This window comes from Nerophis ophidion, linkage group LG08 (genome assembly GCF_033978795.1).
Source record: "Nerophis ophidion isolate RoL-2023_Sa linkage group LG08, RoL_Noph_v1.0, whole genome shotgun sequence".
NCBI lineage: Eukaryota > Metazoa > Chordata > Actinopteri > Syngnathiformes > Syngnathidae > Nerophis > Nerophis ophidion.
The window spans coordinates 18127662-18143328 of NC_084618.1; the positions used below are offsets into that span (position 1 = coordinate 18127662).

Sequence of the window (15667 nt, forward strand, 5' to 3'; positions counted from 1 at the left end):
TTTTCTTATATTAGCACGCTAACGTCGGTATGTTAACGCTCCATCCTGTTCCGGGCTGTTTATGAACAAAAATATGATGTATTATTATCGTAATTCGACCTGTCACAGCCAGAAAAAGCCGGACTACTTGAAGGTAAACCCACTCATTCGCTACTCATTAATGACAACATATTGATTGAAGTCCGTCATCAGACCACCAAGGCTTCGAGAGTCAGAACTTTGCTCTTTACTGTGTTTGTTTTCTTGCACATAGACCACGGGTCAATGCCCCCTGGGGTGTTGTTCTTTACCAACATCAGTCCTCACAGAGACGAGAACACTACTGGAAGCCTGAGAGCATGCAGAAAGCTATGGTTCTGGTTCCTCTTCTGGTCCTGGGATGGACCTGGACCATCCAGGGCCTTCATTTGGCCGTAGAACCTTTGTACCCCACGCAGGAGAACTTTGATCTGACCAGAGTGAGTACTTCAAGAGAATCTTTCATTGGGTCCCTTTTAGCTGGAAGTGACGGACAGCTTCAAGCTCGTAGGTCTCAAAGTTGACCGGGGTTGTTAGGATTCTGTAGAATATCGTTTAAAAAATTACAATAAAGCAGGAACTTGGGAACGACAAAAACTGCACTGGTAGTTCTGACAAAGGTAGTTTGGGTCTGGATCAGAGGTGTCAAACTCATTTTAGCCTCGGGGGCAACATGGAGGAAAACCTTTTCCCAAGGGGGCCAGACTGGTCAAATCATGGTATGATAACCTAAAAATAGAGACAACGTCCGACCCCCGTCCCCCCCCTCTAGGGGATACCGGTGCAATGGACGTCGAGTGGGTTTTAGCACAGGGGTCAGCAACCATTTTGAAAGCAAGAGCTACTTCTCGGGTACTGATTAATGCGAAGGGCTAACAGTTTGATACACACTTAAATAAATTGCCAGAAATAGCCAATTTGCTCAATTTACCTTTAATAAATAAATCTATATATTAAAAAATGGGTATTTCTGTCCGTCATTCCGTCGTAGATTTTTTTTCCTTTTACGAAAGTTTTTTTTGTAGAGAATAAATGAAGAAAAAAACACTTAATTGAACAGTTTAAAAGGGGAGAAAACAGGAAAAAAAAATGAAAATTCTATTTCGAAACATCGTTTATCTTCAATTTCGACTCTTTGAAATTCAAAATTCAACTGAAAAAAAGAAGAAAAAAAACTAGCTAATTCGAATCTTTTTGAAAAAATTTTAAAAAAGAATTAATGGAACATCATTAGTAATTGTTCCTGATTAAGATTAATTTTAGAATTTTGATGACATGTTTTAAATAGGTTAAAATCCAATCTGCACTTTGTTAGAATATATAACAAATTGGACCAAGCTATATTTTTAACAAAGACAAATCATTCTTTCTTCTAGATTTTCCAGAATAAAAATTTTAAAAGAAATTCAAAAAACTTTGAAATAAGATTTAAATTTGATTCTAAAGATTTTGTAGATTTGCCATATTTTTTTGAGGGGGGGGGGGGGGGGTTTAATCATAATAAGTTTGAAGAAATATTTCACAAATATTCTTGGTAAAAAAAAAAACAGAAGCTAAAATGAAGAATTAAATTAAAAAATATTTATTATTCTTTACAATAAAAAAAAAATAGCTGAACATAGATTAAAATTGGTGCTTAAAAAAATGGTGTTTAAAAATCCTAAAATCATTTTTAAGGTTGTATTTTTTCTCTAAAATTGTCTTTCTGAAAGTTTTAAGAAGCAAAGTAAAAAAAATAAAAAATACATTTATTTAAACAAGTGAAGACCAAGTCTTTAAAATATTTTCTTGGATTTTCAAATTCTATTTGAGTTTTGTCTCTTTTAGAATTAAAAATGTCCAGCAAAGCCAGACCAGCTTGCTAGTAAATAAATACAATTTAAAAAAATAGAGGCAGCTCACTGGTAAGTGCTGCTATTTGATCTATTTTTAGAACAGGCCAGCGGGCGACTCATCTGGTCCTTACGGGCACCACGTTGGTGACCCCTGGTCTAACCACTAGACCACTGAGCAGGTTAGAAGAAGAGGGGGGCTGAGCAGAACATAAACGGCAGATCAACTGGTCGAAAAGGGGGTCTATATAAAGGCCAGAGTATACAAACAAGTTTTAAGATTGGACTTAAATGCTTCTACCGAGGTAGCGTCTCTAACTGTTACCGGGAGGGCGTTCCAGAGCACTGAAGTAATTATTTCGACCCAAAGGGGGCAATACCGGCGCCAAAGCGGTCACACGGTTGCGTCTTACCAAACGCCCCGACCCCACCATCGAAAATTTCAGCAAGATCGGAGCATGCGGAAGGAAGTTATGACTGTTATCGTTTTCCACCACAAGGGGGCGAGACTGGCGCCAAAGCGGTCACACGGTCGCGTCTTACCAAACGCCTCGACCACACCATCAAAAATTTCAGCAAGATCGGAGCATGCGGAAGGAAATTATGACTGTTATCGTTTTCCACCACAAGGGGGCGATGCTGGCGCCACAGCAGTCATGCAGTTGCGTCTCACCCGACAACCCGTTTTTTGTAAATTTTCTGATGTTAGCCCGCTAACGATTGCATGTTAACGTTTCATGCTGGCTTTTTAGCTACATTTTTTTGTTTAAACCTAAAATTCATTGATTTTGATACTTGGCGCCATCCTGGAAGTATGCTAACGTTTCTTATATTGGCATGCTAATGTTTTATACTAGCTCGTTAACAAATTTTGCTTGTTTAGACCTAAAATACATGGTTTGGGATCCTCAATTCTGCCCCGTTTTTTGCTAATTTTCTTATGTTAGCAAGCTAACGTTAGCATTTAACGTTTTATGCTGGCTTTTTAGCTAAATTAGGGTGTTTAAACCGAAAAATCATGATTTTTGATACTTGGCGCCATCTTGGAATTATGTTCTTGTTTCTTATATTAGCATGCTAATGTTTTATGCTAGCTCGTTAGCAAATTTTGCTTGTTTAAACCTAAAAATCATGGTTTGGGATCCTCAATTCTGCCCCGTTTTTTGCAAATTTTCTTATATTAGCAAGCTAACGTTTGCATGTTCACGTTTTATGCTGGCTTTTTAGCTAAATTGTGTGTTTAAACCTAAAAATCATGATTTTTTATACTTTCCGCCATTTTGGAAGTATGCTAATGTCTCTTATATTAGCATGCTAATGTTTTATACTAGCTCGTTAGCAAATTTTGCTTGTTTAAACCTAAAATAAATGGTTTGGGATCCTCAATTCTGCCCCGTTTTTTGCTAATTTTCTCATGTTAGCAAGCTAACGTTAGAATGTAACGTTTTATGCTTGCTTTTTAGTTAAATTAGTGTGTTGAAACCTAAAAATCCTGATTTTTGATACTTGGCGCCATCTTGGGAATTATGTTAATGTCTCTTATATTAGCATGCTAATCTTTTATACTAGCTCGTTAGCAAATTTTGTTTGTTTGAACCTAAAAATCATGGTTTGGAATTCTCAATTCAGCCCCGTTTTTTGCCGATTTTCTTATAATAGCACGCTAGCGTTGGTATGTTAACGTTTTATGCTGGCTTTTTAGCTAAATTTATGTGTTTAAACCGAAAAAACATGGATTTTGATACTTGGCACCATCTTGGAGGTATGCTAATGTGTCTTATATTAGCATGCTAATTTTTTATACTAGCTCATTAGCAAATTTTGCTTGTTTAAACCTAAAATATATGGTTTGGGATTTTCAATTGTGCCCCGTTTTTTGCCAATTTTCTTAAATTAGCACGCTAACGTTGGTATGTTAACATTTTATGCTGGCTTTTTAGCTTAATTTTTGTGTTTAAACTTAAAAATTATGATTTTTGCTACTTGGCGCCATCTTGGAAGTATGCTAACGTCTCTTATATCAGCATGCTAATGTTTTATACTAGCTCGTTAGCAAATTTTGCGTGTTTAAACCTAAAATTCCACGTTTGGGATCCTCAATTCTGCATATTTTTTTGCCAATTTTCTTATATTAGCAAGCTAACGTTTGCTTGTTAACGTTTTATGCTTGCTTTGTAGCTAAATTAGTGTGTTTAACCCTAATAATCATGATTTTTGATACCTGGCGCCATCTTGGAATTATGTTCTTGTCTCTTATATTAGCATGTTAATGTTTTATGCTAGCTCGTTAGCAAATTTTGCTTGTTTAAACCTAAAAATGATGGTTTGGGATCATCAATTCTGCCCCGTTTTTTTGCAAATTTTCTTATGTTAGCAAGCTAACTTTAGCATTTAACGTTTTATGCTGGCTTTTTAGCTAAATTATTGTGTTTAAACCTAAAAATCCTGGATTTTGATACTTGGCTCCATCTTGGAAGTATGCTAACGTTTCTTATATTGGCATGCTAATGTTTTATACTAGCTCGTTAGCAAATTTTGCTTGTTTCAACCTAAAATACATGGTTTGGGATCCTCAATTCTGCCCCGTTTTTTGTAAATGTTCTCATATTAGCAAGCTAACGTTAGCATGTTAACGTTTTATGCTTGCTTTTTAGCTAAATTAGTGTGTTTAAACCTAAAACTCATGATTTTTGATACTTGGCGCCATCTTGGAATTATGTTCTTGTCTCTTATATTAGCATGCTAATGTTTTATGCTAGCTCGTTAGCAAATTTTGCTTGTTTAAACCTAAAATACATGGTTTGGGATCCTCAATTCTGCCCCGTTTTTTTGCAAATTTTCTTATGTTAGCAAGCTAACGTGAGCATTTAACGTTTTATGCTGGCTTTTTAGCTAAATTATTGTGTTTAAACCTAAAAATCATGATTTTTGATACTTGGCGCCATCTCGGAAGTATGCTTTTGTCTCTTATATTGGCATGCTAATGTTTTATGCTAGCTTGTTAGCAAATTTTGCTTGTTTAAACCTAAAATACATGGTTTGGGATCCTATGTCCGGCCCCGTTTTTTGCAAATTTTCTTATGTTAGCACGCTAACGTTTGCATGTTAACGTTTTATGCTTGCTTTTTAGCTAAATTTGTGTGTTTAAACCTAAAATTCATGGATTTTGATACTTGGCGCCATCCTGGAAGTATGCTAACGTTTCTTATATTAGCATGCTAATGTTTTATTCTAGCTCGATTGCAAATTTTGCTTGTTTAAACCTAAAATACATGGTTTGGGATCCTCAATTCTGCCCCGTTTTTTGCAAATTGTCTTATGTTAGCAAGCTAACGTTAGCATTTAACGTTTTATGCTGGCTTTTTAGCTAAAGTAGTGTGTTTAAACCAAAAAAATCATGATTTTTGATACTTGGCGCCATCTTGGAATTATTTTCTTGTCTCTTATATTAGCATGCTAATGTTTTATACTAGCTCGTTAGCAAAGTTTGCTTATTTGAACCTAAAAATCCCGGTTTAGGATTCTCAATTCTGCCCCGTTTTTTTGCCAGTTTTCTTATATTAGCACGCTAGCGTTGGTATGTTAACGTTTTATGCTGGCTTTTTAGCTAAATTAGTGTGTTTAAACCGAAAAAACATGGATTTTGATACTTGGCGCCATCTTGAAAGTATGCTAATGTATCTTATATTAGCATGCTAATTTTTTATGCTAGCTCATTAGCAAATTTAGCTTGTTTAAACCTAAAATACATGGTTTGGGATTCTCAATTGCGCCCCGTTTTTTGGCAATTTTCTTATATTAGCACGCTAGCGTTGGTATGTTAACATTTTATGCTGGGTTTTTAGCTAAATTTGTGTGTTTAAACCTAAAAATTATGATTTTTGATACTTGGCACCATCTTGGAAGTATGCTAACGTTTCTTATATCAGCATGCTAATGATTTATACTAGCTCGTTAGGATATTTTGCTTGTTTAAACCTAAAAATCCAGGTTTGGGATTCTCAATTGTGCACCGTTTTTTGCCAATTTTCTTATATTAGCACGCTAATGTTTGCATGTTAACGTTTTATGATTGCTTTGTAGCTAAATTAGTGTGTTTAACCCTAAAAATCATGATTTTTGATATTTGGCGCCAGCTTGGAAGTATGCTAACGTCTCTTATATTATTAGAATGCTAATGTTTTATACTAGCTTGTTAGCAAATTTTGCTTGTTTAAACCTAAAAATCCAGGTTTGGGATTCTCAATTGTGCCCCGTTTTTTGCCAATTTTCTTATATTAGCAAGCTAACGTTGGTATGTTAATGTTTTATGCTTGCTTTTTAGCTAAATTACTGTGTTTAAACCTAAAAATCATGATTTTTTATATTTGGCGCCATCTTGGAAGTATGCTAACGTTTCTTTTATTATTAGCATGCTAATGTTTTATACTAGCTTGTTAGCAGATTTTGCTTATTTTAACCTAAAAATCTAGGTTTGGGATTTTCAATTCTGCCCCGTTTAACATTTGCATGTTAACATTTCCTGCTGGCTTTTTAGCAAAAAAAATGTGTGTAAACCTAAAATTCATGAATTTTGATACATGCCGCCATTTTGGAAGTATGCTAATGTCTCTTATATTAGCATGCTAATGTTTTATACTAGCTCGTTAGCAAACATTTTTTTGTTTAAACCTAAAAATCATGGTTTGGGATCCCCAATGCTGTCATGCAAGTATGATAATAATTAATGTGCATTAACTTTTAGCATGTGCATGCTAACGTTTTTTGCAAAAAATTTTATATCAGCACTTTAACGTTTGCATCTTAACGTTTTATGCTCGCTTTTTGGCTAAATTTGTTTGTTTGAACCTAAAAATCCCGGAATTTGATGCTTGGCGTCATCTCGGAAGTATGCTAACGTCTCTTATTTTAGCATGCTAATGTTTTATGCTATCTTTTTTTAGCTATTTTTGTTTGTTTATACGGAAAAATCATGCATTTTGATACTTGTGACCATCTTAGAAGTAAGCTAAGGTGTTTAATATTAACATGCTAATGTTTTATGCTATCTTTTTTTTAGCTATTTTTGTTTGTTTATACGAAACAATCATGGATTTTGATACTTGTGACCATCTTAGAATTATGCTAATGTATTTTATATTAGCAGGCCAACATTTTATACAAGCTGGTTACCAAATTTTGCTTGTTTATACCTAAAAATCATGGTTCGGGATCCTCAATGCTGTCATGCAAGTATGCTAATACTTAACATGCATTAACTGTTAACATGTGCATGCTAACGTTTTTTGCAAATGTTTTTATATTAGCACGCTAACGTTTGCATCTGAACATTTTATGCTCGCTTTCTAGCAAAATATTTTTGTTTAAACCTAAAATTCATGGATTTAGATACTTGACACCATCTTGGAAGTATGCTAATGTCTGTTATATTAGCATGCTAGTTTTTTATACTAGCCCGTTAGCACATGTTTTTGTTTAAACCTAAAAATCATGGGTTGGGATCCCCAATGCTGTCATGCGAGTATGTGCATCATAACATTTTTTGCAAATTTTCTAATATTAGCACGCTAACGTTTGCATCTGAACATTTTATGCTCGCTTTCTAGCTAAATATTTTGTTTAAACGTAAAATTCATGGATTTAGATACTTGACACCAGCTTGGAAGTATGCTAATGTCTGTTATATTAGCATGCTAGTTTTTTATACTAGCCCGTTAGCACATGTTTTTGTTTAAACCTAAAAATCATGGGTCGGGATCCCCAATGCTGTCATGTGAGTATGTGCATCATAACATTTATTTGCAAATTTTCTAATATTAGCACGCTAACGTTTGCATCTTAACGTTTTATGCTCGCTTTTTGGCTGAATTTGTTTGTTTGAACCTAAAAAACACGGTTTGGGATCCTCAAGTCTGTCATGCAAGTACGCTGATGTTTTTTGCTAATTTTCTCATATTAGCATGCTAACGTTTGCATGTCAACGTTTTATGCTCGCTTTTTTAGCTAAATTTGTGTGTTTGAACCTAAAAATCCCGGAATTTGATGCATGGCGTCATCTCGGAAGTATGCTAACGTCTCTTATTTTAGCATGCTAATGTTTTATGCTATCTTTTTTTAGCTATTTTTGTTTGTTTATGTGAAAAAATCATGCATTTTGATACTTGTGACCATCTTAGAAGTAGGCTAAGGTGTTTTATATTAACATGCTAATGTTTTATGCAAGCTTTTTAGCTCATGTGGTATGTTTCAACCTAAAAAATCATGGATATGGATGTATTATTTGTAATATTTTGTATTTTTCTACTAATGTGACGTGCCAGTTTTTGGGGACGTGGCACGACGTTGCCGAGGCGACCACGTGCCCTCACATCCGGCGCCACAGGAGCGAGGCGGCGGTCGGCAAGCTGGTGTTGCAGCGAGGAGCCGGCGAGGGCAAACTGCAAATGATCCGAACTAAACTGAAGTGAGTGGTTTAGCGCACACAAACAACCACCTGTTTGCTTACCACCATCTTGTTGTTTGCTAAACTTGAATATTTCACGTTCAACTCGCCCAAATATAAATCAATCAATCAATCAATCAATGTTTCTTTTTATAGCCCTACATCACAAGTGTCTCAAAGGGCTGCACAAGCCACAGCGACCTCCTCGGTTCCGATCCCACATAAGGGCAAGGAAAAACTCACAACCCAGTGGGATGTCATTGTGAATGACTATAGGAAACCTTGGAGAGGACCGCAGATGTGGACTCTCACACTATTATGTTAGATCCACTATGGACTGGACTCTCACACTATTATGTTAGATCCACTATGGACTGGAATCTCACTATTACGTTAGATCCACTATGGACTGGACTCTCACTATTATGTTAGATCCACTATGGACTGGACTCTCACTATCATGTTAGATCCACTAAGGACTGGACTCTCACTATTATGTTAGATCCACTATGGACTGGACTCTCACACTATTATGTTTGATCCACTATGGACTGGACTCTCACAATTATGTTAGATCCACTATGGACTGGACTCTCACTATTTTATGTTAGATCCACTATGGACTGGACTTTCACACTATTATGTTAGATCCACTCTGGACTGGACTTTCACACTATTATGTTAGATCCACTATGGACTGGACTCTCAGACTATTATGTTAGATCCACTATGGACTGGACATTCTCACTATTATGTTAGATCCACTATGGACTGGACTCTCACTATTATGTTAGATCCACTATGGACTGGACTCTCACTATTATGTTAGATCCACTATGGACTGGACTCTCACTATTATGTTAGATCCACTATGGACTGGACTCTCACTATTATGTTAGATCCACTATGGACTGGACTCTCACTATTATGTTAGATCCACTATGGACTGGACTCTCACTATTATGTTGGATCCACTATGGACTGGACTCTCACTATTATGTTAGATCCACTATGGACTGGACTCCCACTATTATGTTAGATCCACTATGGACTGGACTCTCACTATTATGTTAGATCCACTATGGACTGGACTCTCACTATTATGTTAGATCCACTATGGACTGGGCTCTCAACTATTATGTTAGATCCACTATGGACTGGATGTTCTCACTATTATGTTAGATCCACTATGGACTGGACTCTCACTATTATGTTAGATCCACTATGGACTGGACTCTCACAATTTTATGTTGGATCCACTATGGACTGGACTCTCACACTATTATGTTGGATCCACTATGGACTGGACATTCTCACTATTATGTTAGATCCACTATGGACTGGACTCTCACTATTATGTTGGATCCACTATGGACTGGACTCTCACAATTTTATGTTAGATCCACTATGGACTGGACTCTCACACTATTATGTTAGATCCACTATGGACTGGACTTTCACAATATTATGTTAGATCCACTATGGACTGGACTCTCACACTATTATGTTAGATCCACTATGGACTGGACTCTCACACTATTATGTTAAATCCACTATGGACTGGACTCTCACACTATTATGTTAGATCCACTATGGACTGGACTCTCACTATTATGTTAGATCCACTATGGACTGGACTTTCACAATATTATGTTAGATCCACTATGGACTGGACTCTCAACTATTATGTTAGATCCACTATGGACTGGACTCTCACAATTTTATGTTAGATCCACTATGGACTGGACTGTCACACTATTATGTTAGATCCACTATGGACTGGACTCTCACTATTATGTTAGATCCACTATGGACTGGACTTTCACAATATTATGTTAGATCAACTATGGACTGGACTCTCACTATTATGTTAGATCCACTATGGACTGGACTTTCACAATATTATGTTAGATCCACTATGGACTGGACTCTCACTATTATGTTAGATCCACTATGGACTGGACTCTCACTATTATGTTAGATCCACTATGGACTGGACTCTCACATTTTTATGTTAGATCCACTATGGACTGGACTCTCACACTATTATGTTAGATCCACTATAGACTGGACTTTCACAATATTATGTTAGATCCACAATGGACTGGACTCTCACTATTATGTTAAATCCACTATGGACTGGACTCTCACAATTTTATGTTAGATCCACTCTGGACTGGACTTTCACTATTTTATGTTAGATCCACTATGGACTGGACTTTCACATTATTATGTTAGATCCACTATGGACTGGACTTTCACAATATTATGTTAGATCCACTATGGACTGGACTCTCACTATTTTATGTTAGATCCACTATGGACTGGACTTTCACACTATTATGTTAGATCCACTCTGGACTGGACTTTCACACTATTATGTTAGATCCACTATGGACTGGACTCTCAGACTATTATGTTAGATCCACTATGGACTGGACATTCTCACTATTATGTTAGATCCACTATGGACTGGACTCTCACTATTATGTTAGATCCACTATGGACTGGACTCTCACAATTTTATGTTAGATCCACTCTGGACTGGACTCTCACACTATTATGTTAGATCCACTATGGACTGGACATTCTCCTTATTATGTTAGATCCACTATGGACTGGACTCTCACTATTATGTTAGATCCACTATGGACTGGACTCTCACTATTATGCTAGATCCACTATGGACTGGACTCTCACAATTTTATGTTAGATCCACTCTGGACTGGACTTTCACATTATTATGTTAGATCCACTATGGACTGGACTCTCAGACTATTATGTTAGATCCACTATGGACTTGACATTCTCACTATTATGTTAGATCCACTATGGACTGGACTCTCACTATTATGTTAGATCCACTATGGACTGGACTCTCACAATTTTATGTTAGATCCACTCTGGACTGGACTCTCACACTATTATGTTAGATCCACTATGGACTGGACATTCTCCTTATTATGTTAGATCCACTATGGACTGAACTCTCACTATTATGTTAGATCCACTATGGACTGGACTCTCACTATTATGCCAGATCCACTATGGACTGGACTCTCACAATTTTATGTTAGATCCACTATGGACTGGACTTTCACAATATTATGTTAGATCCACTATGGACTGGACTCTCACTATTTTATGTTAGATCCACTATGGACTGGTCTTTCACACTATTATGTTAGATCCACTCTGGACTGGACTTTCACACTATTATGTTAGATCCACTGTGGACTGGACTCTCAGACTATTATGTTAGATCCACTATGGACTGGACATTCTCACTATTATGTTAGATCCACTATGGACTGGACTCTCACTATTATGTTAGATCCACTATGGACTGGACTCTCACAATTTTATGTTAGATCCACTCTGGACTGGACTCTCACACTATTATGTTAGATCCACTATGGACTGGACTCTCACTATTATGTTAGATCCACTATGGATTGGACTCTCACAATTTTATTTTAGATCAACTATGGACTGGACTCTCACTATTATGTTAGATCCACTATGGACTGGACTCTCACAATTTTATGTTAGATCCACTATGGACTGGACTCTCACTATTATGTTAGATCCACTATGGACTGGACATTCTCACTATTATGTTAGATCCACTATGGACTGGACATTCTCACTATTATGTTAGATCCACTATGGACTGGACTCTCACACTATTATGTTAGATCCACTATGGACTGGACTCTCACAATATTATGTTAGATCCACTATGGACTGGACTCTCACTATTATGTTAAATCCACTATGGACTGGACATTCTCACTATTATGTTAGATCCACTATGGACTGGACTCTCACTATTATGTCAGATCCACTATGGACTGGACTCCCACTATTATGACTTTCACAATATTATGTTAGATCCACTATGGACTGGACTTTCACAATATTATGTTAGACCCACTCGACGTCCATTGCATCCGGTCCCCTCCCAGGTTTCTCAAAGTCATTCACATTGACATCCCTCTGAGTTTTTCCTTGCCCTTATGTGGAATCTGAACTGAAGATGTCGTTTTGGCTTGTGCAGCCCTTTGAGACACTCGTGATTTAGGGTTATATAAGCAAACATTGATTGATTGACAAGCAAGTATTTGTCATGAAGTGGTGGGGACGGACCCCAGGATGCAGAGATGGCAGGCTTGGTACAAGAAAAACCTGGTTTTAGCGTTCCAAAAAATGCAAGGAAAACACGAACCAGAAACCAGGAACCAGCAAACGGGGACAGGAGCCAGGAGTCAAGACCGAGGGAATAGCTCACAGCGTACAAGAAGCAGGCAGTCCACAGTCCACAGTCCACAGTCCACAGCAAACACTGACGCCAGGCCGACTGACCGGCAAAGGCAGGCTTAAATAATGCCTCTGATTAGTGCTCGGGCAGCAGGTGAGCGGGCGAACACTAATCAGAGACAGGTGGAAATAACAAGTAAACATGGTAACTAAAACAAACAAAGGTGTCGAAAAACAGGAACTAACGAAGTCCAAAACTAACAGAACATAACAAAACATGATCCGGACCTCGGATCATGACAGTAGTATCATCGCTAAGGTCGAGGAACTACTTTTAGCGGCGCTACCTGGCTCACGCTGCTGTATTGACATAGCGAGCTGCTGCATGGCCTCTGAGTCGGTGAAAGTCAATTCTCGATAATAAATCCTGTCCCTCACCTGGATAGTAGAAGGTTTTGGACATAAACTAAACATCCAACTTACACCCGGAGATGGCCAGAAATAATTTTTGGAGTCATTCCTCATGTAAAGTGGAAGATACAAACATCCCATCAGTCTTAATCCCAGACATTGTACAGTAAGTGATGCTTATTAGGGACCGAATGTCCCTTTGTATTTCCAAGGTTTTATTATTAGTATACCGCCACCTCTTTGAGCTGTAATTTGACCCCCTTAACATGCTTCAAAACTCACCAAATTTTACACACACATCAGGACTGGCAAAAATTACCATCGAATATATATTTTTTTTTTAACTCAAATTGGCGCTCTAGCGCCCCCTAGGAATAAACACGGACAAAACGGCTTGTAACTTCCGTTAGGAATGTTATAGAGACATGAAACAAAAACCTCTATTTAGGTCTGACTTAGACCTACATTTCATACACTGACACCCTTCAGCAAAAATCAACAGGAAGTTGGCAAAAACCCCTTCAAAACAAAAGTTTCCTAAAAATATATAATTTTTGCCCCTCTGAGCTGTAATTTAACCCCCTTAAAATGCTTCAAAACTCACCAAACTGGACACACACATCAGAACTGGCAAAAATTACCATCTAATAAAAAAAAATTCAAAATCAAAAAACTCAAAGTTGCGTTTTAGCGCCCCCTAGGAATAAACACAGACAAAATGACTTGTAACTTCCGTTAAGAATGTCGTAGAGACATGAAACAAAAACCTCTATGTAGGTCTGACTTAGACCTACATTTCATACACTGACAGCCTTCAGCAAAAATCAACAGGAAGTTGGCAAAAACCCCTTCAAAACAAAAGTTTCCTAAAAAAAAACTTCATTTTTGCCCTTTTGAGCTGTAATTCGACCCCCTTAACATGCTTCAAAACTCACCAAACTGGACACACACATCAGGACTGGCAACAATTACCATCTAATAAAAAAAATTAAAAATTAAAAAACTCAAAGTTGCGTTTTAGCACCCCCTAGGAATAAACACAGACAAAACGGCTTGTAACTTCCGTTAAGAATGTCGTAGAGACATGAAACAAAAACCTCTATGTAGGTCTGACTTAGACCTACATTTCATACAGTGACACCCTTCAGCAAAAATCAACAGGAAGTTGGCAAAAACCCCTTCAAAACAAAAGTTTCCTAAAAAAAACTTCATTTTTGCCCTTTTGAGCTGTAATTCGACCCCCTTAAAATGCTTCAAAACTCACCAAACTGGACACACACATCAGGACTGGCAACAATTACCATCTAATAAAAATTTTTTTAAATTAAAAAAACTCAAAGTTGCGTTTTAGCGCCCCCTAGGAATAAACACAGACAAAACTGCTTGTAACTTCCATTAGAAATGTCGTAGAGACATAAAACAAAAACCTCTAAGTAGGTCTCACTTAGACCTACATTTCATACACTTACATTCTTCAGCAAAAATCAACAAGAAGTTGGCAAAAAAACCCTTCAAAACAAAGATTTCCTAAAAAAAATTCATTTTTGCCCCTTTGAGCTGTAATTTGACCTACGTTAAAATGCTTCAAAACTCACCAAACTGGACACACACATCAGGACTGGCGAAAATTACCATCTAATAAAAAAAAAAAAATTAAAAATTAAAAAACTCAAAGTTGCGTTTTAGCGCCCCCTAGGAATAAACACGGACAAAACGGCTTGTAACTTCCGTTAGGAATGTTATAGAGACATGAAACAAAAACCTCTATTTAGGTCTGACTTACACCTACATTTCATACACTGACACCCTTCAGCAAAAATCAACAGGAAGTTGGCAAAAACCCCTTCAAAACAAAAGTTTCCTAAAAAAACAAAATGAAATGTTTGCCCCTTTGAGCTGTAATTTGACCCCCTTAAAATGCTTCAAAACTCACCAAACTGGGCACACACATCAGGAATGGCAAAAATTACCATATAATTAAAAAAAAATTAAAAATAAAAAAACTCAAAGTTGCGTTTTAGCGCCCCCTAGGAATAAACACAGACAAAACTGCTTGTAACTTCCATTAGAAATGTCGTAGAGACATGAAACAAAAACCTCTATGTAGGTCTGACTTAGACCTACATTTCATACTCTGACATTCTTCAGCAAAAATCGACAGGAAGTTGGCAAAAAACCCTTCAAAACAAAAGTTTCCTAAAAAAAAAACGTAATTTTTGCCCCTTTGAGCTGTAATTCGACCCCCTTAAAATGCTTCAAAACCCACCAAACTGGACACACATATCAGGACTGGCGAAAATTGCGATCTAATAAAAAAAAAAACAACCCAAAACTCCCCTAGGAATAAAACACTGACAAAACTGCTCTTGGGAAGAAAACACAGACATAACTGCTTTTAACTTCCCGTAGGAATGTCGTAGAGACATGAAACAAAAACCTCTATGTAGGTCTCACTTAGACCTACATTTTATTCATTGACATCTTTCAGCAAAACTCAACCGGAAATTGGCAATTACCCCTTCAAAACAAAAGTTTTGTCAAAACCCGTCACCTTTTTTCAAACATTATGTCCTCTGAGCGCGTTTGTTGTGTGGGCTTCAAACTCGCACAGGAAAGAGATTGAACCCTTCTGATTAAAATCTGCACAAAGAGTTTTTCTAACTGCTCCGGTTTTGATTTTACAAGCCTTCAAAGAACCGCTGTG

The 15667-nt window shown here is 37.1% G+C and overlaps 1 protein-coding gene across 1 annotated transcript in view; it reads left to right on the forward strand.

Annotated features, from left to right (window-relative positions):
* The first annotated feature begins 276 nt into the window (after window positions 1-276).
* Window positions 277-15667, forward strand: part of ambp (alpha-1-microglobulin/bikunin precursor) — a 28335-nt gene continuing 12944 nt past the window's right edge. Inside the window, exons 1-2 of the mRNA XM_061907921.1 lie at window positions 277-458; window positions 8171-8313. Coding sequence (XP_061763905.1) covers window positions 339-458; window positions 8171-8313 — 263 coding nt within the window. The 5' untranslated portion in view covers window positions 277-338. The remainder of the gene's footprint in view (window positions 459-8170; window positions 8314-15667) is intronic.